A 23,284-nucleotide genomic window follows, 5' to 3' on the forward strand; every position below is an offset into this window, starting at 1 on the left:
TTCTTGTATTGTAGTAGTTGGTGGAATTGGTTTCCGGAGGATTTTGAATTTGCGGAGACGCCGCGATGGCTTCGTGGAAATCCGTAAGCACTGTGCTAGCGAAAGAACCGATTGGGATTAGGTCGGCGCCTGCGGAGCTGATCAAGGGCACGTCGAGCGTGAAGTTTTCCTATCCTGCGAAGAAAGCGAGGTTTCAGAGAGCTAGGGTGGAGGCAGTGACTGACCAAACTGCGCGGCAAGCTGCTGTGAGAACGAGTCAGTACACAGGGAAAGAGAGAGTGGACATTTTAGCTGAAGCTTTGCCCTTCATCCAGAGGTTTCAAGGGAAGACCGTGGTGGTTAAGTATGGCGGGGCGGCCATGAAGGATGAGTCTCTGAAAGATGGAGTCATCAAGGATTTGGTGCTCCTGTCTTGTGTGGGCATGAAGTGCGTGTTGGTGCATGGTGGAGGCCCGGAGATTAATCAGTGGCTTGGAAAGCTTGGCATTGAGCCTCACTTCAAAAATGGCTTGCGCGTCACTGATGCGGCCACCATGGAAGTTGTGGAGATGGTCCTTGTTGGCAAGGTGAGCACTGTCTATCCCGTTTTATCTTAAACCCTGTTCTAGGGTTTTTTGGATCAGTAATGCTGATCTCTGCCTTGCTCACCTCTTTGGCATTGTGGTCTATGCTGTAGAGCTCAAGTTTGCTAATCAGCTGCAATGTGTTCCAAATCTGTTGAAGAAATCAGCCTACTTGTTGACGGCAGGGAAGGGCTTTAGCATTCGCCTTGTTCGCCTCGTTCTGTGATCTGAGTGGCCAATAACAGTGTGGATATTCTGTATTTGACCGATCAAGTAGTCCAGGGTTTTACACAGGCGGAGTTAAATGGGAAAGGATTTCATCATAAATTTGATTCTAAACTAGGTTTGGTTATCCTCTTGGGATGAGTATAATTTTGGAAACTTATCACTTTCTGCGTTATCATCAAATTATTTCTTGTAGTATACTGAATGATGGATGTGAACTTCACACACTGTAACTGAAAAATCGTTTCTTGAAGTTATGGATTTCCTCTTTGATGCTATGGTTGCTGATTTTTTGAATGGTCTTTCTGTGTCATCTCCAAGGCTTTTATAACCGTCCAGCAAAGTCATCGTCTTTGTGGATTGTAGCACTTGGTTACGTGAATTTTGTAAATCATGTGTAGGCATTAGTATAACACATGTTTCTGAATCTTAATTAGCTTGATATCGGCTTTATTATCTATTTAGTTTGTGACACTTTTATGTTCCTTGCGTCCAATTGTACTTGATTGTGCTTGACCCCATATTCTTGATTGCAGGTGAACAAGTCTCTTGTCTCGCTTATCAACAAGGCGGGTGGCTGCGCTGTTGGAATGTGTGGGAAAGATGGAAAACTTATTAAGGCTAGGCCTCTTAGTGATGACCTTGGCTTTGTAGGCGAAATCACTGCCGTGGACACAAGCGTGGTGAAAGGAATATTGAACAGCGGCCATCTCCCTGTTATTGCTACAGTTGCCGCCGACAACGACGGGCAGGCGTATAATATCAACGCCGACACCGCGGCGGGAGAGATTGCTGCGTCTTTAGGTGCAGAAAAGTTAATTCTTATGACAGACGTACAGGGATTGATGCTGGATCACAAGGACAGCAGCACTCTCGTGCCAGAGGTGAATATTAAGGGCGTCCGGAAGCTAATTGAGGATGGTATTGTAACTGGGGGAATGATCCCTAAGGTTGAGTGCTGTGTGAAGTCCCTTGCGCAAGGCGTACATTCGACGCACATCATTGACGGCCGAGCACCACATTCTTTGCTTCTTGAGATTCTAACGGATGAGGGCGCTGGGACTATGATCACTGGCTGATTACGCTTCTTCATAACCCTTCAGTTACCAACTCTTGAACATCCTCAACACGGTGAGCAGTTCCCATGAGATTTCATACTGCTTCCACATATCTAATCCCAACCTCAATGGCCTCACGACTTACGGTCTATGTTCGTGTCTTTCACTCTCGTGACTTGTCTTGAGAAGAGAGTTGCTTTTGGAGCTTTTCAGGTTGAATTTTCAACCTGAAACTTTCAAGTTTGTAACGAAATCATCATTTGACGTATTCATTAAACAAAGTGAGTGAACGACGCTGCGTCATATTTTTGAGTCCCATCACTTAGTAATACTTTATCTTGAGATACAGCACAATGAGAGTTGTCCCCGACGTTAAGATTATGAATGCCAAATTTCTTGATACAATGTGCGATCTCCTTGTTTTTAAGGTTTTAACCAAATGTTTCTTACTTCTTTCTTGCTCCTTACTTCTTCGTCTGTGTGAAAGAATACGAACCTTTCAAAACGGTATGTGATAATGAACAGTATCCAGATCGAAAATAGGTAGCTTTAAACTGAACACTATTCAGCACTCAGTAGAGACCTAGTGCTTTAAGTCACTACGGTGAAACTGAAGCCATGCATTACGACCACTAGGGCTTATGCCAATGAGGGATATACTAGTACACGACTTAATGAAAGATTGTCAAATCGCTTTAGTAGCTACAATTTATGGGACTTCGTCAGAAAGCTTCACTTATCGGCTTTCTACTGAATGAACTTGTGGAGATCGCTATCATCATCTTGTGCCATTCTGGAGCTTGCGGAAACCAACTGTGCCAGCATTGCCAATTTCACACTGATGAGAAGCATTTCCAATTGATTTTTAGTTTAGGTCAAACCCTCAATTTCATGAGTTATTAGAAGAAATCGTGATTTTGGGGTAAGATTGTTTAATGTAAGGATTCTGAGCTTTGTGGACCGAGAATCATTTCAGCAAGGTTGAGGGTATTGATCAATCATGTGTTGAGAAAGAAATAAATTCCCAAGATAACGTTGAAGTTTACACGCTGACATTTGCCATGGGAACTTAAAAGCATGTGAGGTAATTGTACAATTTACTGTAAGTGGAAATTATCTGAAGTCTGATTTGTTGAGCATCTAAAAATTATGTGGCCATGCTTCCATTAAATATATTTGCGAAAGTTGTTTACATGAGACTCACAATGTACAGGAAGTTTATTGTGAACCGTAAAGGCACCAAAAGAATGTGTATGTTTCAAAACATATATATATATATATATATATATATCTATGTACATATATACACATATGTATATGGTTTTATTTATTTGTTCATTTATTTAAATGATTAAATAATAGTTGAATACAAATTTGTTATAAACTCAAATTAACGTGTGCACTTTACTACTTATGCTAGTATAAAAATGGATTTGAATACTATAGAATTGTTGCACAATGAAATATCTTAAACATAATTTTTATTATTGTGATTAAAGTATGTGTTATCAAATTTTGCAATACATTGTAAAAATAACGTGCTACATTGAGCAAAATTAGTTGATAAGATCAAATTGAGATTTGCTTTTATACTTACAATAAAATTGTTAATGTTTTCTTGATCATAATACTATGAGGAAAATTTTAAATATTGTTACATGATTGAATATTTTTATTTAATAATTTTGTAATTTTTTTTCCTTATATGTCTATTCAAACTTTAATCCACACTTGCAATATGGAACACCAAACTTTGCAAAGTTTTTGGATAATAAATTTTTGTAATCTTTTTTGACAACCAACCCCGATATTCCATCAAATGCCACAAACAAATTTTATAATATTTCTACAATCAGAAATTTTCAATACAATCCATTGCCCCCCACACAAAGCATTGAAGTGGACTTCATAGTTTACCTTTTGGTGACCTTAACTCCAAAATAATGTTTGAGTAACACTACTAAATCTTATTAAGTTATTTTTTATTTGAAATATCAAAAGAATATACACCATGTCACAACTTTGAAAGTATGCTTTTTATGAATTGTAACATTTGTTAGTATATAACCAAAAAAATTACAAGGAAGCTAACATCCATTGGGGCATTTTTGTATTCCTTAAAAAAAAATCAAGAAATAAATATGTCCACAACAGTTTTCTACAAAAAAAGAAATATATTATGTCGTTGGTTGATAAAAAAGTAAAAATTTAAAGTGAAGCATTGACATGACTCAACATTCCACGGATCATGACCCAAACATCATCCAAATCCTGTAACATTCATCCAAAAGTCGGCAGAAACATTTTTTTCTTTTTCATTCGCTTTAATTTCGACACCTTTTACTTTACATTTTTGTGTGGGGGTTTTGGAGGTGGGGGGGGGACGTGGGGGCTCCATTCAAAAAAAAAGGCCCGATTATGGTCCCTATTTATAGAAATAGTGGGCTGCCATACGATGGATCTATTACTGTTACATTCTATTTATATCCCAGCCGCATGCTCGCACGACCTCTCTCCCGGAAGTCCCCGCCCCCCTCCCCCCCCCCCCTTCCACACTTTCAAGACCCAACCCAGGGATCAACCTTCTGGGAACCCCTTTTCTGGACCTCATATGCATCCTATTCCACGTCAGATCTGAGTTGGCAATGACCAGTGCGTTCCCACCTGGTGACGCCGTCCACGTCCCCTTGCCAGCTCATCAAGACATTATAATACAAACCACTGTATCATTAAAAAAAAAGATTTTTTTTTCCACAAGTACATGTTATGACGTTTCAGCAAAATTTAAACAAGTAAAGAACCACAACCAATGTAGAGTTCCTACAACAATCCAATAAACATTCATTAAACATGTCAATCAGCAACACACATTAAAATGGGGTGCGAATCCTGTGATACACTCGCCATGTATTGAATCACACCACTTCCTTTCTTTTTTTACAATTTCACCCTTCCCCTCAAGATCATCCCCAAATGATATCCCACGTCCATTATTGAGCGTAGTAGGCTAGAGAAAGCAACGGCCATCTCCTTTAAAGACGAAGAAGAGGAAACGGCAAAGGAGGAGAAAAGTAAAAGGTGAGGAATTAGGAGCGTTGCGACACTAATTACCACGTGCAGCGGGGGCGAAGGGGGGCTATGGCGGGGTGAGAGAGAGTTCACATGCCGCCACAAATAACCGCAGCCGTTTCTTCGTCACCCAGCCTGACGCTGCGCAAATTTCCCGACTCGCATTCATTGACGATGGTCGAGCATGGCGATCTGCTCTGCGCGCAGTCGCATCGCTCGCTCGCTCGCTCACTTACTCTGCGTGACGCGGCTTCCGTCGCAACCAGACTAGAAATGGAAATGGGAAGTGAGAGAGAGAGAGATGGCGGGCGATTTCAGGTTCGGCAGTGGCGGAGCGTGTTTGTTTGTTTTGTCACCGGCAACGAGGAGGACAGTGTAAGTGATGGATGAGGTGGTGGAGTTAGGGAAGGGAAGAAGGGCGGAGGAAGTAAGGGGAGGATGAAATCGTGCGCTGGGAGGGAGTCAAAGAATCCCAGTTGCAACTGTAGCATTCAATGGTGCGTCCGCCACAATGGACAGGCTGCGATTATCCACATGATTAGCATTAAAGTTTGGCTTTACCCGGCTCGGATGTCGCGGAATCGAAGTGGGGTTGTAATGCTATAAGTTCGCACTTGGACCAAGCACCAGCTAGCATTGTCTGCAATTTTCTTGGTGCGGTAAAGAGCGGCTAATTTATCGACGCCAGGGGTAAGTAAAAACCCGTGACTGTGACTGCGGGAGATCCGAGGGCGCGAGTGCGAGGCTGCCGAAGAATTCGAGGGAGACGGAGAATTGTTGGAGGAGTTTGGGGGGTTTTTCTTTACCGCTCAATTGTGCCCAAATTCGGCGAAGCATAGTGGTGCTGCCTGCCAATAAGGCGACATGGCCGGGTGTCATAATCCTGGGAGGTGCGTAGGATTGATGGCAGGTTTATCAGGCCGTCTCACATTCAGAATGCCGCAATGTTAAATGTTGTATTACAGCACAACAGAACAGTGGCAGACTACTTCATGATCTGCTGGTTACTGTCAGGCTCCCCACGATATGTTGCCAATTCAGTGACTCGATGACAGGCGAGGTGGAGACCTTGTAGGCGTGTGCAGATTCCCTGGGGGAGTGAACACACGCGCATATTTTGCCAGTATTCTGGTGTGTGCAGCGAGGCTGTCTTCGCATGGCGTCTATCGGTTGGGTTCCGTGCGCAGACCTTCGCGTGAGGTAAGCGGAGCGAACTTAGAGTCTTGATCTCTCACCATTTCCCCCACTTGAGGATGGATTCGTAGGAGGCGTGATTGGTCGTGAAAGGTGTACGCGAATCGATCGCAATGTAACATCGGCGTTTGTTTTGAGTTAGTCAAAGAGTGACCACCCTGTTCTCCCTGTTCTCTCTGAGGTATCTATCTGGCGTGACCATGCTCGTGCTTCTATTCTGCAATCTAAACTCAGCTGGGTTAAGGGCTTAGAGCGAGAGTCACTCTTTGAGATACGGAAGAAATCGTAGATGCTTCTCGTGATTGTTTGTGCTATCCTTTGTGGCTTCTGCATAATTATAGCATTGTTCGTAGAACTACCTCATCGACAAGTAACAAGTAATTGTTCTTTTTCGTTACACTGGTGTTTTTGTTTTAGTGTGCGCGATGTTGTCAACCAAATTGAGGGCCATCTTTCGTGTTGCACAAGCCCAATTTTTTTACTTCTGATTGAGAGAGTGAGATTTGCTGCTTTGGGTCACATGCATGCCAGAAGAATTACTGCGAGGACCCTTTCCAGAATCACAGGTTTAGATTAATTTTTCTGTGGACTTCCTCGCAACCAGGATGTCTGCACCCAATTGAGGGCGCCATCAATTTGCCTTTCGACCTGGAAGCTTTGAGCTGCGAGGTTCAATGGCTGCGGCTGCTACCCTGCGAGGAACTGGTAGAAACTCCAGAAGCAACAACAGCACCTGCACCCGTCTAGTTTCCGGACCCGTCATCGCCACGTCTCCATTCCACACCCTGGACTATGATTGCACAGATTGCGGTTCATTCTTGTTTGGCCAGCGCGGGAGGCTGCGACTTCGACCGCCTGGCGCTCGTAGCACCAGTCATAACCATGACTCTTGCGAAAGCAGCATCAGTGAAACAGCCCAGGTACTGCTTTGGCTCCAAATCCCTACGCTATAATTTTTTTGTTTCGCAGTTCTCTTTTTGCGATAACTTTCTGGGCACAGTCGGCTGGGAAGAGAATAGTTCTCAGTAGTTCCAACGCGAACGAAGTTCTTGAAAATTCGGATTGTGGGAAGGGTTAATGAACTATGGACGCCCTTGGAGTTGAAGTTAGAGAACCTTCAAATGCTAATCTCGGAGTTCAGTGGTGGGAACAGTGGCAGTTACTGAGCAGCGGTTTGACAGAATGGACCAGCAATTACTTCGTTTCTATTTTACTTGATAGATCTGAGCATTGCTTTGTTCCTTCCTATGAACGTAATCGTATTCTCTTTAACACCGTCACAAGTTGACAATGAATAACCTAGACTTGGAACTACCTCAGGATACCATTACAGCCTTGAATTAGTGGTTATGCCCACTCGTACTGTTGTTTTGAAGAGGCGGAGCAGTAGTACCTTGAGGATAGGTCGACCTGCCAATTTCCCAATTTATCTTCATTTGCCTTTCTAATAAGTGGGTACAATTTGGAATTCATGTTTGGTTGCAGGCTCAAGTACAGCGGCTTCTCTTAGATGATGACTCGCTAAGGCAGAGGCACCCGTCTGAACCTGTTGAGTCTCAGCAAATGGTTGTACCACAGAACGAGCAGATACCGGCACTTGCTCCAGTGACGGAACCTGAAGACACTGTCGACTACAGAAGCGCATCAGGACTCTCAGTTTCAAACGATGTTAGTGAACCATCTTTGTTGCAGCCCTCCGAGAACGAGGTGGAGGACGTGGGCATTGACAGAGAGATAGATTTTGTGGCATGTCAAGGAGCCTCACCTGTGGTTGCTGAAAATGACAACGATTCGTCTTCCGCATTGGCCGATATTTTTCGATGCTTCATCTGTCTCGGAAAGGTGACTGATTGTCCGTGTCGTCTCGCATCCATTTTTCAAGCTTATTTGTTGTTGAGTTCCGCTAAAGTGATAACAATTCATAAGCTTGTTTGAATGTCTTGATCATTAGGGTTTGGTCTCTACGCTCACACTATTTGCTTTCTTCAGGTTGTCGAAGCTCAGCTGTGTCCTTGCTGTTCGAAGCTGGTGTGTCAGCCGTGCATCAAGGTTAGCGGTGTCTTACTTTACTACATTCCAATTATTGTTTCATGGAATTTAATTAGTCACTTCAATATACTTCAACTTGTGGCGGTTTGTGGCACGTTAAAGCAAGGAAAACTGCTCTCTCATTATTTCTGTAGAAACTTAGGCACTGAATAGTGACTCTATGTGCAGAGATGGCTCACAGACCAGAAATCGGAGTGCCCACACTGCCGGGCACCTCTCCTTGTATCGCAGCTCGTGAGTTGCAGATTCATTTCCGAAATATCCACGGTAAGGATCCCGACTCTTTCTCTGTCCCACATATTTACCGGTTTACAACTCATAACAGATGTTATGAGTGTGATTTGTATGACATTTTTACCGATATTCTGAAAGTTGTCTATCATGTTTGTGAAAATAACCTCTTTTCATGTGCAATATGAATCTCTGTATTTGTGGAGACGTTGAACGCATTGTTTTTTTGGTGGATGATAGGAAGTGGAGAAGATTCAAGGAAAGCTAGGTGACAGTCCAATGGAAAAGGTACATCATGTGTTCCTATCTAATATCGCAAGTCTTCGAGGAAATGGTAGAGCCTTTCTGCTTCAGCATTGACATTCATGCATGAGTGTGTGTTTCGGCTTGTCTTAGCTGATGTATTTGCCATGTGGGTTGCCGAAAACTTGCAGTACTGTCCGGCTCATGATAGCCCACTTCTCTACTTTTGTAGCACATGCGCAGTCGCTGTGTGCTCAGACTGTGCTGTCTTGATTGAGGTATAACTTCTCCCTCCAACTTGAGTTTTGTTTCTTTACAAAGACATTGAAGCTTAGAATCTAAAGCAATTGTTGAAACCTCTTTGCAGCTGTCAATTACCACTCTCTGATTTGATGTCTTGTTCGGGTGCACAGGATCACCGAAATCACACATTTGAGAAGTTGAGTGTGGCCTACGGTCGTCACAAGAAGAAGATTCGAATGGAAGCCGCTGGGTTACGCAGGCGCAGAAAGGCACAGAACGTCACCCTGATCCCAGATTAGTGGAACACCAATTGTTGAAAGTAGTGATGAGTGTGCTCATTGTTCCACAACCCCGAGATCTCACTTCCCTATCTGTCCTGCAGGAGCTCTCTTTGTTGGTGGCATCAGTGGATAAAAACATCGAGAGTGTGCTCAAGGTTTGTATTACATCCATCTTCCTGGGCGACGGTGAATGCTTTGAAATCAATTCTTCTGAGTATTTCATCGTTTGGATTGAATCAATCAGCAGTCTAGACATGATTACTCAACCGCGTTCCTGCTTGTCATGCAGTCGAAGGACGAGTCTGTTGCAGAGTTGCAAGTGGCATTTAAAAAGATGCAGGTGAATCCCTCTACCTTACTTGGTCTACATTGTTTGCATCACGGGCTGTTTCGTTTAGGTGTAGATGACCATTGTTTACAGTGAATAACAAGATGTATGAGAATCTGATTTTGTGATGGTATGTGGTAACACAGTCTCGGCTTGAAGAGCAGCTCAAGTGCAAGCTCCTGGCGTTACTTTCGCACAAGGCCTCCATGACTCAAGAAGTACGTATGTGTTTTGTTGATCCCAAACTCGATTACATATCGGAAGAGAGAGAATATCTCTGCGAGCTTGACCTCATTTTTTCCATTGTTTTCCTTCTTTCTTTCCACCAATTTAATGCAAATGCATCAGAACAAGTGTCGGTTGTATGGTGGAGCACTTGTCATGACTTTTGCATTGATGGAGTACCTCGTATTTGACTGACGCAGATGGAACTTCTCGACACAATATTGCAAGAGCTAGATCAGCAGCTGAGCAGTATTCCAAAGAGCGACCTTATAGCGCAGGAACCTAACATGAGCCGCATGTTACAGGTTGGCCTTCTACCTCTATTTTTTTGGTTTGTGCTCCACCCGTGCCTAGCTGATTGTTCTCAGAAGCACGCATGTGAACCATTGTGCTACTTTTGTAAGCATAGAAGGATAAACTTTTGTTTGGTTCTTCAGGATATTCGGACTCGCACGTTTTCACATGTCTCGCGCTCGCTTATCCCCTCAGAGTTCATATCTGAGGTACCCTATCACGGAACCCTGCCCTTCATTCATTTTATATGTTCTTGTAGACAAATATAAGCGTGGTATTTCTTGACCTCGATTCACTAAGATTTCGTGGCTGTGTAGGTTGTGCCTTCATATGAGTACGGTGAACTCGTTTTGAAGAACTACAAGGAAAATCTGAGTCAAGTCAGATCCGCTGTTTTCGTACCAGGCGGCACTCCCAACATCAGTCAAATTCTGTTGAATAAGGATGTTGTATACAGCAAGGTATTGCATTCTCACACACTTTTTCTTCTTTGATGGTTTTAATTTTCTGATTGCAGCGATGGATGATCCCCAAGCTTGAGAAACTTGCGTTTGTGCCTAGCTGGTCATTTAATTTCTCCCACATACCCTGAAAGAAGCGTGCCTTCTCATTCACGTGTCGTACTTTTGAATGCAGCCTATTTGTGCTTCAGGTGTTGCATGGCGGCTGAAGGTATTCTCGATATTTTCTACCCTTCGTTTGTTTATTCAATCTTTGAATTGTTTCTCAGTCTTTAACTGCCTTGTAAGCGATCGTCCATCTTGTACACTGAAGCCTCCAAAATACGCGTGTGCTATAGGTGTATCCGAACGGCAGCGGCGCTTCTCAGGGTACTCATCTCTCGGTGTTTTTAGAGGTAAGTCTGTATTTTCGTTTTGACTACTTGATTGTGCACGTCCTATAATGAGCGTAGTATTACACATGGTAATCCCAATGTAATATTTTGGGTTAACGTTGCATGCTGAACATGTTCAGGGACCTATTCATCATGGCGCAGCTTTTCTCCTAGTCGAACTCTCTCTAACCCTGGTTTGGCTTGCTTGTGCATCAGATGGTGAAGGGCGGACACGAACCAGCTACTTACGAGTATGGCATTGAGCTCCTGCACCCCACGCGACCTAACCAGCGGATAATTCGAAAATTTTCCTCCGATTTCGAGGCAAGCTTGACATTATGAATTTGCACTCTACAACGTTGTCGTAACCTCTTTCCAGTAAACTTGCTTTAGAGAAGTTCTAAAGCTGTATGGTTGTTGTAAAAGTCTAAACCTTGAGTCCTAAATCCTAAAGCTTGAGCTGGTGCGTATATCAGATGGGGGCATGTTGGGGCTACTGCCAATTCTTCAGGATTGATCTTCTGGAGAAAGAAGGCTATCTGCAGCCAACTGAGGACACCATTGTCATGCGCTTCTACGTTCGGCCTCTCACGTATGCTACTGCGCCAAATTTTTCTCTCGAATTCAATTTAAAGCCCATGGAAAATGTATTCCTGTAAGAAATGTAACGGTGCGGCGGTATGATATGCAGGTATAAGCAACAATGCCAAGACTTGCAAAGAGCACTTGCAGAGTTACAAGTTGAGCGCGACGAGTCCATCACGCAAGTGGCAATAATTCGAAGAGCATTTGCAGCAACATTTTTCCAACGCAGGCGGAGACGAAGCATCCGCTTGGCTGGGTGCGTCGGAGACGAGGAGGCGGCGATCGCTCAAGCAGTTGCAGCTGGGACGGGCACTAATGTCTCCTCGCCAACGCTGGCCGTTCGAAAAGTATCGCACATTCCTAGCATCAAGCACTTCCAGGTAAAAATGCAAGAGTACAGTGGTACGAGATCTAAGTCATGGATTTCAGGGACGTCGCCACAAGCTGGGATCAAACGCTACTCCGAAAGCGCTGTTAAAAACTTCGAGATCTCTGCGGCAGATACTGGAGACTCGGCAGCTCAGGTACTTGAGACCCCATTCACTTCAACTCAAACGTCATCCCACACGATAATTCTCCCAATGAAGATCCTTTTGTAAAGTATCTGACTCGGCTACTGGATGTTGACTCCACTACAAATGCTGGCCAGCAAGACGAAGATGACACAAGGGCACCCTCTGTGGAGCGCTTTGATACAACGCGAAGAACAGACCGGAAACAAGAGCCGTGGACGAAGAATAGGGAAGAAGCAATCCACAGGGGCAAGATGCGCGTACACAGGAAACCGCGCAGCCGAAAATCTCACAAGTTGGCGCTTCTGGCCCCTGAAGCGGTTCTGCCCTTCATAGGTCTTCCTGACACCACTGTGCCTGACCTCTCTGTGATGGAGGCTAACCCCTCGGTTGCTGCAACGCAAATACGCACCGCTCCCGTGAGCGCAGGTGAGAGTTCAAGTGGTGATGAGAAATGCGAAGAGGGATTCTTGGACGTAGAAGGCCTGATCACCACCAGCGGACTACCCTCTAACAACGTTCTTGGAGCTAACATCGGTGAGGGCGTGGAAGATTCGTAGCACTCCTACAACAAATTTAGCAACAGCTTCTGCACCTACGATCGAAGGCTAGGGTTACCTCATATAATCATGATTTCCAGAGACACTGTGGTGAAGTTTCTCGGAGAAATTTCTCATGTCCAAACGTTCAACTTGCGTTTGTTTAAGTGACGAAGCGGAGGCGGGTGATCGAGTATGAGGACTTTCCGAACTCCAGATGGTGACAGCGTCAGGAATTTGGAATGATACCTTCATTGAGTGCCGTGAGGAAGCATGTATACCCACACCGCAACGCTCTAGCAAAAGCCTGGCGTCGGCCTCACTCTTGATTGTGAAGGTCCTAAAGCAATCCTTCAATTTTGTACAGTACATGTCCGGGTGTTGGACAAAATATCATGTCATAGCACTGCAGAACTGCAGTCGAGGAGATAGTGATTTGCGTAGTTTCGGACGCGTAAATGCACCCTCAGCTCTTTTCTGAAAATTGAAGATAAAACAATCTAAGCTATTCAGCAATACACTCCGAACCATCAAGAACCTAGTAGTCATTGAGCATCTTGATGTATATAAAAAAAAATCCCTTGTATTATATACATCGTAATCATGTGTGACGAGCATCGCATTCATTAAACCCATTACACGTTTCAACACAACTTCAGAATCGACAGTCCCTCAACATGTGGATTTCTTGTTCAATGATCCGTGAGCAATATACAACTTGAACGCCATGTTCCAGCTTGATACTCTCAGAATCAAAACACTATTAAAAACACAACAGCACTCTATTACCATTACTGCATGATAGTAGTTAGTAAAAAGAGACGGCGGGGTTTTAACTATTGGGCCTAGCAAACTCAGCAGCAAACTGATGGAACATCCTGCAACAGAGCCTCGAGGGGAAACTCTGACATCAAAGACTGTTGGGTCATGGCGGAGAAGCACAATAGGAAAGCCCTAAATGGATGAATGAATCATTTAGCGAATGTGAGGATGTGAGTGGATGTGTGAGGCAGGGGAGGTGTAAAACCCTAACCCTCCGTCAACTAGTTCTTTCGCACGATCCCAGGCCGCCCTCGTCGAAGCAGAGCTGCGCATCGTTTCCTTCTGGTGTTTGCAATGGCTCCCCCTTCGAAGGTTGCCAAGGCTCCTGCGTCGCAAACGGCGAAGGCAACGAAGGCTGCAAAGGCATTGAAGACCACCACCAAGCCGGTGAAAAAGCTCTGGAGGAAGGTGCGCACTTCTGTGACCTTCCATCGCCCCAAGACCCTCAAGCGTGCCAGAGCCCCGAAGTACCCACGGCTGAGCGCTCCTGCCCGCAACAAGCTTGACCACTACGAGGTGCTCAAGTACCCACTCACCACCGAGTCCGCCATGAAGAAGATCGAGGACAACAACACCTTGGTTTTCATTGTTGATGTGCGGGCTGACAAGAAGAAGATCAAGGAGGCTGTCAAGAAGATGTATGACATCCAGACCAAGAAGGTCAACACATTGATCAGGTACTCATTATCCCCCCTTTGTTGTTATGTCCTCCAGTGCGTTAGGGTTAAGCGTTTCAGTCTCTTCGCGATTGAATTGATATGTTATTCCCACATGGGTCGACTCTTTTCGCGGACTCATTAGCAGATTTGAATCGTTTTACCTCCCATTAGCCACCTTAGTGGTTCATTCCATGTACGAGGCATTAAATGGGAGGTTCGTCATTGACCTAGTAATGCTAGTCTTTCAGGTGCGTCAGAACTCAAGTTTTCGAAACCAACCTAGCCACTCATTACCCCCCTTCAAATACATTTGTATCATTCCTCAATTTTGTCTCGAGTCGGCTGCCTGCAAAGGAACTTTGATTACTGGTCGATTACCCTCAGTCTAGGTATTGACTTGTACTCGGATTACATAGAGCCTGCGTACTTCTTAGATAGTCTAGGTTCTCTCACACCGTTGAGTGACAGGTTACTGTAAAGTATAGCATGTACTTATGTGTTATGCCCACTTGCTTCTATCTAGGTCGCATACAATTGGAGGCAGATAACCGCTCGTAGCTGAATTGTCAGTGCACCAGAACGCTTAGTTATTTTTTGCTTGGACTGGGACATAGTATGCCTCGTGTAGTTACTGACGCTCGTCTGGTAGGAAAACTGGGTGCAATGCGTAAGTCGCCGTTCAATTCTCATCTACGTGGCTGACGTATCCTGTTTTTTTCCCCAGACCTGATGGAGCGAAGAAGGCTTATGTGAGGTTGACGGCAGATTACGACGCTCTTGATGTTGCCAACAAGATTGGCATCATTTAGATTGCATTGCTCTTAGTTTTAAGGCTTGGCCCGGATTCTGGTGCCACATGTACGTATCTTTGGGTTTTTCTAAGTTCAGGGTCTTTGAATTGCCCAAGATTGTGATGCGGACATTCATTTTTTTTGAACTAACAAGTGGAAGTACGATCTTGGACCCAAAATGATTAAAAGATGTGTATGTGGGGCTTTGTATCGTCCATACAAGAGTTGGATGGAGTGGCATGCTAGGTGTAACCCTTAACATGTTTCACAACGTTTGTCTTTCATTTGCAGTGCATGCTCTCAACTGCAATCTTTTATTTTAGTGTCAGAAAGTGACAGTTAAATGAGTGCCTAAATGTGGGAATATTTGAATGAACCATCAAGTCTGAATGGAGGAACTCATCAAAGAAATAAAATCCATTGTCCGTCAGTGTTTTTGGGCTACGCTGTGTTGGAATCAGAGGTGGACTTTTACGAAAAGCCTCGCACTACCGATCAGCGAGTGTTGTATTTCGAAATAAATTTTTATCTGCATTATATAGATTTATTTCTTACCATCCACCGGAGTTCTGAAGCAATGCTTACTGTGTAATATTTTCATGATTTGGACTCAGAACGTTTGGCAGGGAAATCCATCCCAGTAGAAAATGTGTAATCCTGTGTCCAGTCCAACAGTGAAGCCGACGTGGCTCTTACTTGCAAGTACTGCAGCTTGAAATACTGCGCACTCCGTAATGACAAGTTTGGAAGTGATGAAGTGCAGTATATATAGTCACTGCGTCGCCCTGGCTAACAAAGGCAACTGGACCATAGACAAGACTAACCTTGCAGGCAGACATCTGCTACAGTAATATTCCTCCGATCGGACCGTTAACCCTTCACACACTGCAATGCCTTGGCACCAGTCGCTGATTTCAATCGCTGGCAGCATTTGATGCTTCGGCGTCTGGACTGCAAGCCGAATATGTACATTGCCAGTCCAGTGTCCGTCCTTAAAATGCATCGTGTTGGCTTTCTGCTGTCTACTATACCCCACACCGTAACCTGTGGAACAATTGAGTATTGAGTTGTCTTCGAAGCTGTAAACGTATCTGAATTCAAATCCGGCCTCTGCTACACATGATTACAATCGTCCATGAGCTGAACACTAACATTAGACGCTCTCTCTACTAACCCGGGCCGTGTCTCTGCTTATCGTGACTTGACTCTATCGCCAGGAGAGTACCCGCCCATTCGTGGAAAAGAACTTGTGGCAAAGAACCTTCAGAAACGACTTCGCGATTGCCATGTTATAGCTCCAACACAATCAGCCCAAAGTGACGCCTGGGGGAAATCCGAAGGCGGTGTCAGAGCAGAAACTAGTTTACGCTGATTTTTAAAATTCGAATTTCAGTCATTTGAAGTTGACAAGTAAGCGGTTTGAATGGGATACCAGCAAATTTTCGCATCATTCAAATCCATTTTGCAGGTGTACCTGCATATGTACCCAGGGCGACGTGATTCTAGGGCAGTATTAGGGTGGAGGAATTCCAGGTTGAAATCTTTTCGGAAGTGAAGCTGCATGCAATCCATGATGTTCAGCAAAAATCCTTTGTAGATATTGTTTCACATTTGTTCTTTCAGAAATTCATGTCTTGTAGCTCCCATCTTCCACCGTGACGACGTCACATTTGTCAGAAGAATTTGGAGTCTTTGTTTTCTCACCAGACATCACTTCCAAACAGGCTGCAGAATGAACATATATACCAGACAAGTCAACCATGTCTTGCGTGTTCAGTCCCTTCTGTGCGAATGTGGAAACGAGCTCATCGACCCCGGCGGTGGGCGGAGGAATGTTCTGTTCGAGCTCGATTTTATTCGAGATTCTTCCATCTCTCCGTCCTGCGACAACCTGCCAGCACTTTCCACCGGTCAGTACAACTGCGTTGCGGGAGGCATACGCCAAAAAATCAGCACACGACTCGGTTCTGAGACAAGCCTTCTCTAGGCAGTGCTTGGCTATGTCAATTACTCGGAATCCATGCAACCTGGCGTTCATATGAGACGCTCGTTCAGTGTTTCTCCCGACAAAACGAACTGATGCGTCGCAACCCTCCGAACAAGATTCAGGCCCGTAGATGGCTACAATGCAACTCATTCCAAATTCTATCTTATTCATGCACAGAAGAAATCACAAACTAGTCTTTAGTGTGAAACTGATTCAGAATTTCATGGCACGCCTCATCGCTTGTCATGAAATCTAGAATGAACATATGGCATTGCAGTTACTGAGGCATCACGAAACCAGATGGTGCTTTGAGGCTAGACGTGCGGTGCTTACGCAAACGAAACAGTCGTGGAATGTCAAGCGTAGCAGTCCTGGAGCGATGGTCGGGTCCCTCTTAAAGTATCTCTAGATCTCCTCGAGTACGATTTTTTCTGCTCGAGGACATGATTACCTGTATAAGCCGTACTGAAGCTGAGCGTCCACCTCACGGACTCCCAAGGATAATGCAACGAGTATCAAGGCCAAAACTGACAAGGCTCTTAGAATGTGTGCCATCGCGAGGACGCGATAATTAAAACCCAGCTTATCAAAAGAATCACCGCCACCAAACAATGCAAAATCGGGGTTCAGCTGTCACGAATTTTATTTTGAAGAGGCCAATGTCGACACCCCTCAAGTATCTTCCCTTGCGATGTCTCTTGCAATGCGTGCGGGAGGGGACTCAACCCACACTAGCGACGCTGAGGTGGATTGTGAGTGGAGTTGCGTAGCTATGACTGCCCTAACGGAGATGACTTGAAAACTATACTCTCGTTGACAGTTGCCACTTTTCTCGATACTGCATGCGACGAAGCTAAAGCCGTCAAATTCGGTTCGCTACCTCATTCGTTTCGTTTCTTACTCCCATCCCAGTTTCTATGGCTGCGACCACCTACTTTGAACCCCTGGAATTTCACGAGTCAACCATGACACGCTTCACATAGTCAGTTGTGGCTCACCAATTCTCTGTAGAATTCCTGCAGTTTTTCGAACCAGCTCCAGGTTGACAACTAGCAGTTAAAAAGACGCAAGAGTTGACGAGTTCGCTTCCAACACAAGTCGAAGAACTGGAAGTGTACGAGGCAGAAAGAACTTTGGATCAGATCTCGAAGCCCACCGCGGATCTGAGTCACACACAGCACAGAGGCGTTCGAAATGGCTACAAGAGCCTCCGGATTGCAGCGATGGCCATCGGGTACAGCCTACTGTCGATGCAATCACCAAAGTGAAGTCGCATACGAGCATGGCGAGGAATTTTGGCAAATCCATCAAGCTCACGATTGATTGGAAATGTCGACGCGCCTCCCACGCGATGGAAGAAGATCCACAGCCTCTTCGTCCCCCGCATCCAGCCTGCCCGTTGCCACCTGTTCTGCATGGTCCCTTGTCACTTTGGGGCAGCGGGCAAGCCCCCCCCCAAAAAAAACACAAAAAGTAAACAAAAACTTGTGGATTTGCTTTTGCTTTTAACTTTTTTCCCGAGTAACGTTGTGGTGATGTGGTATTCCGTGGAGGTGGAATTAGCAGCTCAAGTAAAGGGACAGTTTTTATTAACTATTTCTTTTAGTAGTATTGTTTGGGTGAGTATTTGGTAGTCACTTTTTGAAATAATGAACATAAAAATGCATTTTATATTTATTTTTTCATGCAAAATAATTATAGAATAATCATAGAATAATAAAATAAAATACTATCAATATTTAATTTTGTGATTTTTTCATTTTGGAAATAATAACTGATTTTTTTAAAATAAAAATAAAAATTTTGGACTTGTATTTTAATTAAAAGCTTGGTTTTTAAAAGAAAAAAAACAAAAAAAAAACAAAAACAAAAACAACAACATTTTGAATAGGATATTTTGAGAACTATAGACATACATTTGTAAACATAATTTTATAAATAAGAATAGAGTCATTGATTCCACATAAAAATAAAATTTGACATCAACTACAATATTGATTAGATGCCAATCATTTGGATACTACTAATTAACATCCAAACATAAAATATAAAACACAATATCTATTTTTAAAATTTAAAATTATCTATTATTATTATTATTATTATTATTGATTTTATATTTTTATATATATTATAGTTTTCTATTTTAAACAATCATCTCATAAAAATTATATTTTATAATAATCTAAAATTTATTTTAATGATATATATATATATATATATACTATCAAGGCAAGTTTTTTATATGTGTGCAATATAGTTAGCTTATTCTATAAGCTACTAATTTGTGTGATACATGGTTAACTTCTTGATCAAGTTTTTAACCTACTAATCAACTATAAATATGTATAAAGTCAAAATTGCATCTATGAAGCTTCCAGAAAGCTTTTCTAGAAAATATTATAAAATGAATCTATTTTTATTTACTTCTATTTAATTATATAGGTAATTATTAGTGTAAATATGTATGTCCTTGATATTATTTTTTCTTTTTAGATACAAGTTTTATAAACAACAATCATTTTACATGGATCTTATATGGATCTTATTATTTTTCAGCTTAGTTTTGATTAATATCGTCAATAAAAAGCCTCAATTTTCTTTGCTATATTTGTGAGATTCTTTGCTAGTTCCCAAATGAATTTATTAATATCATATGTACGCCAATAAATAAGATATTTCAATCTATTTTTGTGTTGCCTTGAATCTAAGACTTTATTTATTTATAATTCTTGATTATTATCAACTTCTATAGGAGGACGTAGCATTTGTCATCTTTTTGAGATATTCATTGTCTTATATGACTTGAGAAGAGACAAGTGAAATACATGATAGATTTTTTTAGACTTTTATAGATATAATTGACAAGCAATAAGATTGACTAGTTTATAAATAAAAAAAGGTTTAAGCCTACAATAGTCTTTGTCATAAGGACAAGTAGTTTTGATATTGCAACAAAGTAACCATACTTTATCATCCATTTTAAATTGTGATTGTTCCTTGTGATAGACATGTGCATTGATTTTTTATCATTCTTGAACTACCTTTAATTACACCTTCAATATTGCATGTAGCTCTAACAAATTATTTGCCAAATCTTTTGTTGCAAGATTATCAATTTTTGAAAAGTTACAAGTATCAAGTCATAGCTAATAACCACAATTGATAAAAAAAGATGTTTATTAAGTAGAAGAATGTACAAAATTATTATACACAAAATTTGCCAGTGACAAAAGAGTTGTCTAATCTTCTAAATGATAGTTGATAGTTGGTATACCTCAAATACTACTCTAGAACTTAATTCACTCATTTTTTTTATCCATCAATCGAGGTTAAAAAATCAAAGAAAGCTTTATATCCAACTTTAAAATTTTAAAAGAGATTCTTTAAAAACTTGATACAAATTGAATCTCTATATCTAATACAATATCCTTGAGTAATTTATGTATCATAGATATACATAGATACATTAGTAAATATCTATATGATTAAATAGAAATAGATAAAAATAGATAAAAGTAGATTAATTTCATAATACCTTTTAGAAAAGCTTCCTAAAAGCTTTATAGACACTACTTTGACTTTATATGTATTTGTAGTTCATTGATAGATTAAAAACTTGGTCAAGAAATTAATCATATGTTGGTAGCTTGCAAACAAGCTAACTATAAAGCACATATGTAGAAAACTTGCATTGCAAGTTATGATACCTGTCTTGCAAAGTCAACACGTTTTGGAGGTCCTATATGATATTGCTACATAGATCTTGGTTAAGAATATATATGGAGGCAAGAGTGAAGCCTTCTTCACTCTTATCAATGCCTTTCTAATCCTAAATCTTATTTTTAGACTTTCTAGTCTTCTTATTTTTGGCAATAGCGATTTTAATTCAATAATATATCATCTTTGAGCGATTTTTTAGTTCTTTTCAATGTCATAAGAGTATATTAAGGATTTCTCTCTTTGAGATTCATGTCCTTGATACTTTGATACTTTGATAAGAGTGCTAACTTAATAATTTTATCTTGTTTTAAAAGTGAATAAATTATCTCACTTCTATTGCTGTATTTTGAAGGTTACAAAATATCTATTTTAAACTATTTTTTATTTTAGTTTTTAATACTAATATTTTTCTTAAAGAGAGTGGATTATCCTTCTTTGTGGAAATTTTTATTTGTTATTAGAGATTGTAGATTAATTTCTTCTAATTTAACTTTTTGAATTTGTTTGAGTTGTCTAGGATAGGAAAGATTATGGATGCTACTCGTAGCAGAAGTGAGAATAGATTTGTAACTATTGCAGATCTTCATGAGCTTGTTATCACTCTAAGAGTAGAAATCTCACATATTTCCAATATAAATCATGGAAGTACTATGCCTACATTATTGTATTACGTATCATTTTATTTAAGAATACACTAGACAACTGGCTATGGAAGCTAGGATTGTGTTTTATAAGTATTTAAGAATCTTAAAATGTATCATCGCCATAAGAAGAATATAATTTGAACTTTAATTTCAAAGATCTTAAATCCAATAGAAAGTACTCAAAAACACTCTCCTTAGTGATCCCAACTATAAATAAATTCCATTTGCTTTATTACTTTCATAATTAGGCAATTTAGAATTTTTTTTGTAAAACTTAATTTTAATCAATAAACTTTAGAGAATTTTAGCTCCTAATATAATTATTTACTTGAAGCAAAATTTTTCACACAAATGCCACTATAAGTCTTCTATATGTTAAAAAAAATTTATTCCAATCCAACTTATAAATTATGATAAAATGTCCAAAAACCACACTAATGTTACTTGACTACCATCTTGAAAGTTAAATTTTACCTTAATCCAAATAGTAGATCTTTAGATATCATAGAAATTCTATCCAATCCCAAACTGATAACTTTTGGTACCTTCTTATACTAAAACCTAGATATCTCTCAATTACACTATTAGATTATTACAAAATTTTACATACACTTAGCACACCTAATTAATCAAGCACTGTAAAAATCTAAAGTGTAGATGTAATACCAATTTTATGAACTAGCCAAGAGTGCTAGCCCTAATTGTATTGCATAAATTCCAAGTTGGTAATAGAAATCCTGACTTTGAACAATAATTGCAAAGTTTCTACAAATTCCACAAAAACAAGCCTTATGTCTTTGAAATAAGGTCTAAGCTAGCTCTAAAATCCTAATGTTTGATCTTTGAATGAATTCCTATTTTGCTTTGGGCGATTGTTTTGGTTGCTAGAGGTTTGATTTTAACCATGTGTCATAAACAGTCGATCCTCAAGTATCAATCTAATCTATCCTAGGATTTTTTTAGCCCAATATTATCCTCAATTTAATCTTAGTATCAACCATACTAATTATTTATCTCTTTTAATCTAATTTTATCAATTTATGGTCTTTTTAAGGTAATAAAAGAATCCCATTTATCTAGAAGATAAAATTAGTAACTAATCTTCAACCTACTAACTATTAAGACAAAAAAATAAAATAAGAGGCTTTTATAAAAGCCATGTTTAAATATCTTGAATTATTATTGAATCAAGATAATTAAATATTTAATTAAAAATTCAATTTTGATTATATTTTGATTATATAGTTATATTACATCACAACAACGTCTATGAAAGAAGTTCAAAGTTTGCAACAAGAAATTATGCAATTGAAGGAAGCAAGTAGATTGATTTCACAACCAAATTTGAGGAGTTTTTTTTCTATAAATATGATGGAAATAAGGATTAGTATGTTCGAGAAGTTTAATGGAACAAGATCAAAATTTGGAAGATTTCTATAACAAGTCAAGTTCTATCTAAAGTTACATCCTTTCCAATATCATGATGGACTTATTCAAGTTCGATTTATAGGTGCACTTCTATAAAAAAAAACTTCTCCTTGGTTTGTACTTTTAATGGAAAAAGATTTGAGACTCTTTTATGATTTAAATTCATTTCTAGAAATATTTATGGCTATATTAGAAGAAAGTGATTGAGAAAGAGTAGTTGAGATGAAGCCTCTATCTTCACGGCAACGATCATAGTTAACTACTATATATACTACTAAATTTCAAAATCTAGCTTGCAACATGGATTAGTATGACAAAGCTCTTATCAATCAATTTGAATATGGGTTGAAGGATAATGTCAAAGATTTGTTATTAAAAATATTGAAGGAAGAAACATTAGAATAATTTATCTTTCAAGCCATTGCATGCAACAATCAATTATTTGAAAGACGTGAAGAATAAAGATTTGGTTTAAGAGGAATAAATCAAATAATGATAGCAACTCTCAAATTTTTAGAAACTTATTCATCAAGGCTAGAATCAATACAAATTGATACAATTTATTTTAAGTCCCTCACAAAGCAAGATAAAGATTCGATGATGTCAAGATAGGCTTATATTTATATTGTAGAGAAGCTAAATACAGTGCTCAATATTGTCTTAACAAACAATGCAATTACACAATGAGAAGTATGGTTGCCAAAGAAGACAAAGTGTTGGAAAATGAGTTTTTTTAGCTACAATAGGAACCATTGT

At 40.6% G+C, this 23,284-nt stretch overlaps 3 protein-coding genes across 4 annotated transcripts; all 3 read left to right on the forward strand.

The window, feature by feature from the left end:
* On the forward strand, window positions 1-2,164 carry LOC112281883 (uncharacterized). Its single transcript, XM_024518869.3, has 2 exons — window positions 1-566; window positions 1,325-2,164. Exons 1-2 carry the CDS (start codon window positions 66-68, stop codon window positions 1,865-1,867), a joined length of 1,044 nt encoding a protein of 347 aa, XP_024374637.1. The 5' UTR covers window positions 1-65; the 3' UTR covers window positions 1,868-2,164.
* A 3,718-nt stretch (window positions 2,165-5,882) lies between these two features.
* Window positions 5,883-13,127, forward strand: LOC112281402 (uncharacterized). Of its 2 annotated transcripts, none has more exons than XM_024517878.3 (20): window positions 5,883-6,115; window positions 6,714-7,029; window positions 7,595-7,951; window positions 8,099-8,158; window positions 8,327-8,425; window positions 8,630-8,677; window positions 8,824-8,910; window positions 9,046-9,144; window positions 9,258-9,311; window positions 9,446-9,496; window positions 9,631-9,702; window positions 9,910-10,014; window positions 10,147-10,212; window positions 10,321-10,464; window positions 10,640-10,675; window positions 10,803-10,859; window positions 11,055-11,162; window positions 11,315-11,430; window positions 11,530-11,947; window positions 12,073-13,127. In XM_024517878.3, exons 2-20 carry the CDS (start codon window positions 6,784-6,786, stop codon window positions 12,493-12,495), a joined length of 2,646 nt encoding a protein of 881 aa, XP_024373646.1. In that variant the 5' UTR covers window positions 5,883-6,115; window positions 6,714-6,783; the 3' UTR covers window positions 12,496-13,127. The 2 variants fall into 2 exon arrangements, with proteins under 2 accessions (XP_024373646.1, XP_024373647.1); XM_024517879.3 differs by having other exon boundaries at window positions 6,109-6,290.
* A 408-nt stretch (window positions 13,128-13,535) lies between these two features.
* LOC112281403 (large ribosomal subunit protein uL23) lies at window positions 13,536-14,925 on the forward strand. Its single transcript, XM_024517880.3, has 2 exons — window positions 13,536-13,973; window positions 14,680-14,925. The coding sequence occupies exons 1-2, from the start codon at window positions 13,591-13,593 to the stop codon at window positions 14,762-14,764; spliced, it is 468 nt and encodes a 155-aa protein (XP_024373648.1). The 5' UTR covers window positions 13,536-13,590; the 3' UTR covers window positions 14,765-14,925.
* The last annotated feature ends 8,359 nt before the right edge of the window (window positions 14,926-23,284 follow it).

The sequence above is a fragment of the Physcomitrium patens genome, chromosome 4 (genome assembly GCF_059467195.1).
Source record: "Physcomitrium patens ecotype Gransden chromosome 4, ASM5946719v1, whole genome shotgun sequence".
Taxonomy (NCBI): Eukaryota; Viridiplantae; Streptophyta; class Bryopsida; order Funariales; family Funariaceae; genus Physcomitrium; species Physcomitrium patens.

Excerpts from the sequence above, each read along its gene's own strand:
- LOC112281883 (XM_024518869.3), top strand. The coding sequence starts at position 66 with ATGGCTTCGTGGAAATCCGTAAGCACTGTGCTAGCGAAAGAACCGATT. Across the intron at positions 567-1,324 it reads AGATGGTCCTTGTTGGCAAG|GTGAACAAGTCTCTTGTCTC; the intron begins GTGAGCACTGTC and ends TCTTGATTGCAG.
- LOC112281403 (XM_024517880.3), top strand. The coding sequence starts at position 13,591 with ATGGCTCCCCCTTCGAAGGTTGCCAAGGCTCCTGCGTCGCAAACGGCG. Across the intron at positions 13,974-14,679 it reads AAGGTCAACACATTGATCAG|ACCTGATGGAGCGAAGAAGG; the intron begins GTACTCATTATC and ends TTTTTTCCCCAG.
- LOC112281402 (XM_024517878.3), top strand. The coding sequence starts at position 6,784 with ATGGCTGCGGCTGCTACCCTGCGAGGAACTGGTAGAAACTCCAGAAGC. Across the intron at positions 7,952-8,098 it reads GCTTCATCTGTCTCGGAAAG|GTTGTCGAAGCTCAGCTGTG; the intron begins GTGACTGATTGT and ends TGCTTTCTTCAG. Across the intron at positions 9,497-9,630 it reads TGGCATTTAAAAAGATGCAG|TCTCGGCTTGAAGAGCAGCT; the intron begins GTGAATCCCTCT and ends GTGGTAACACAG.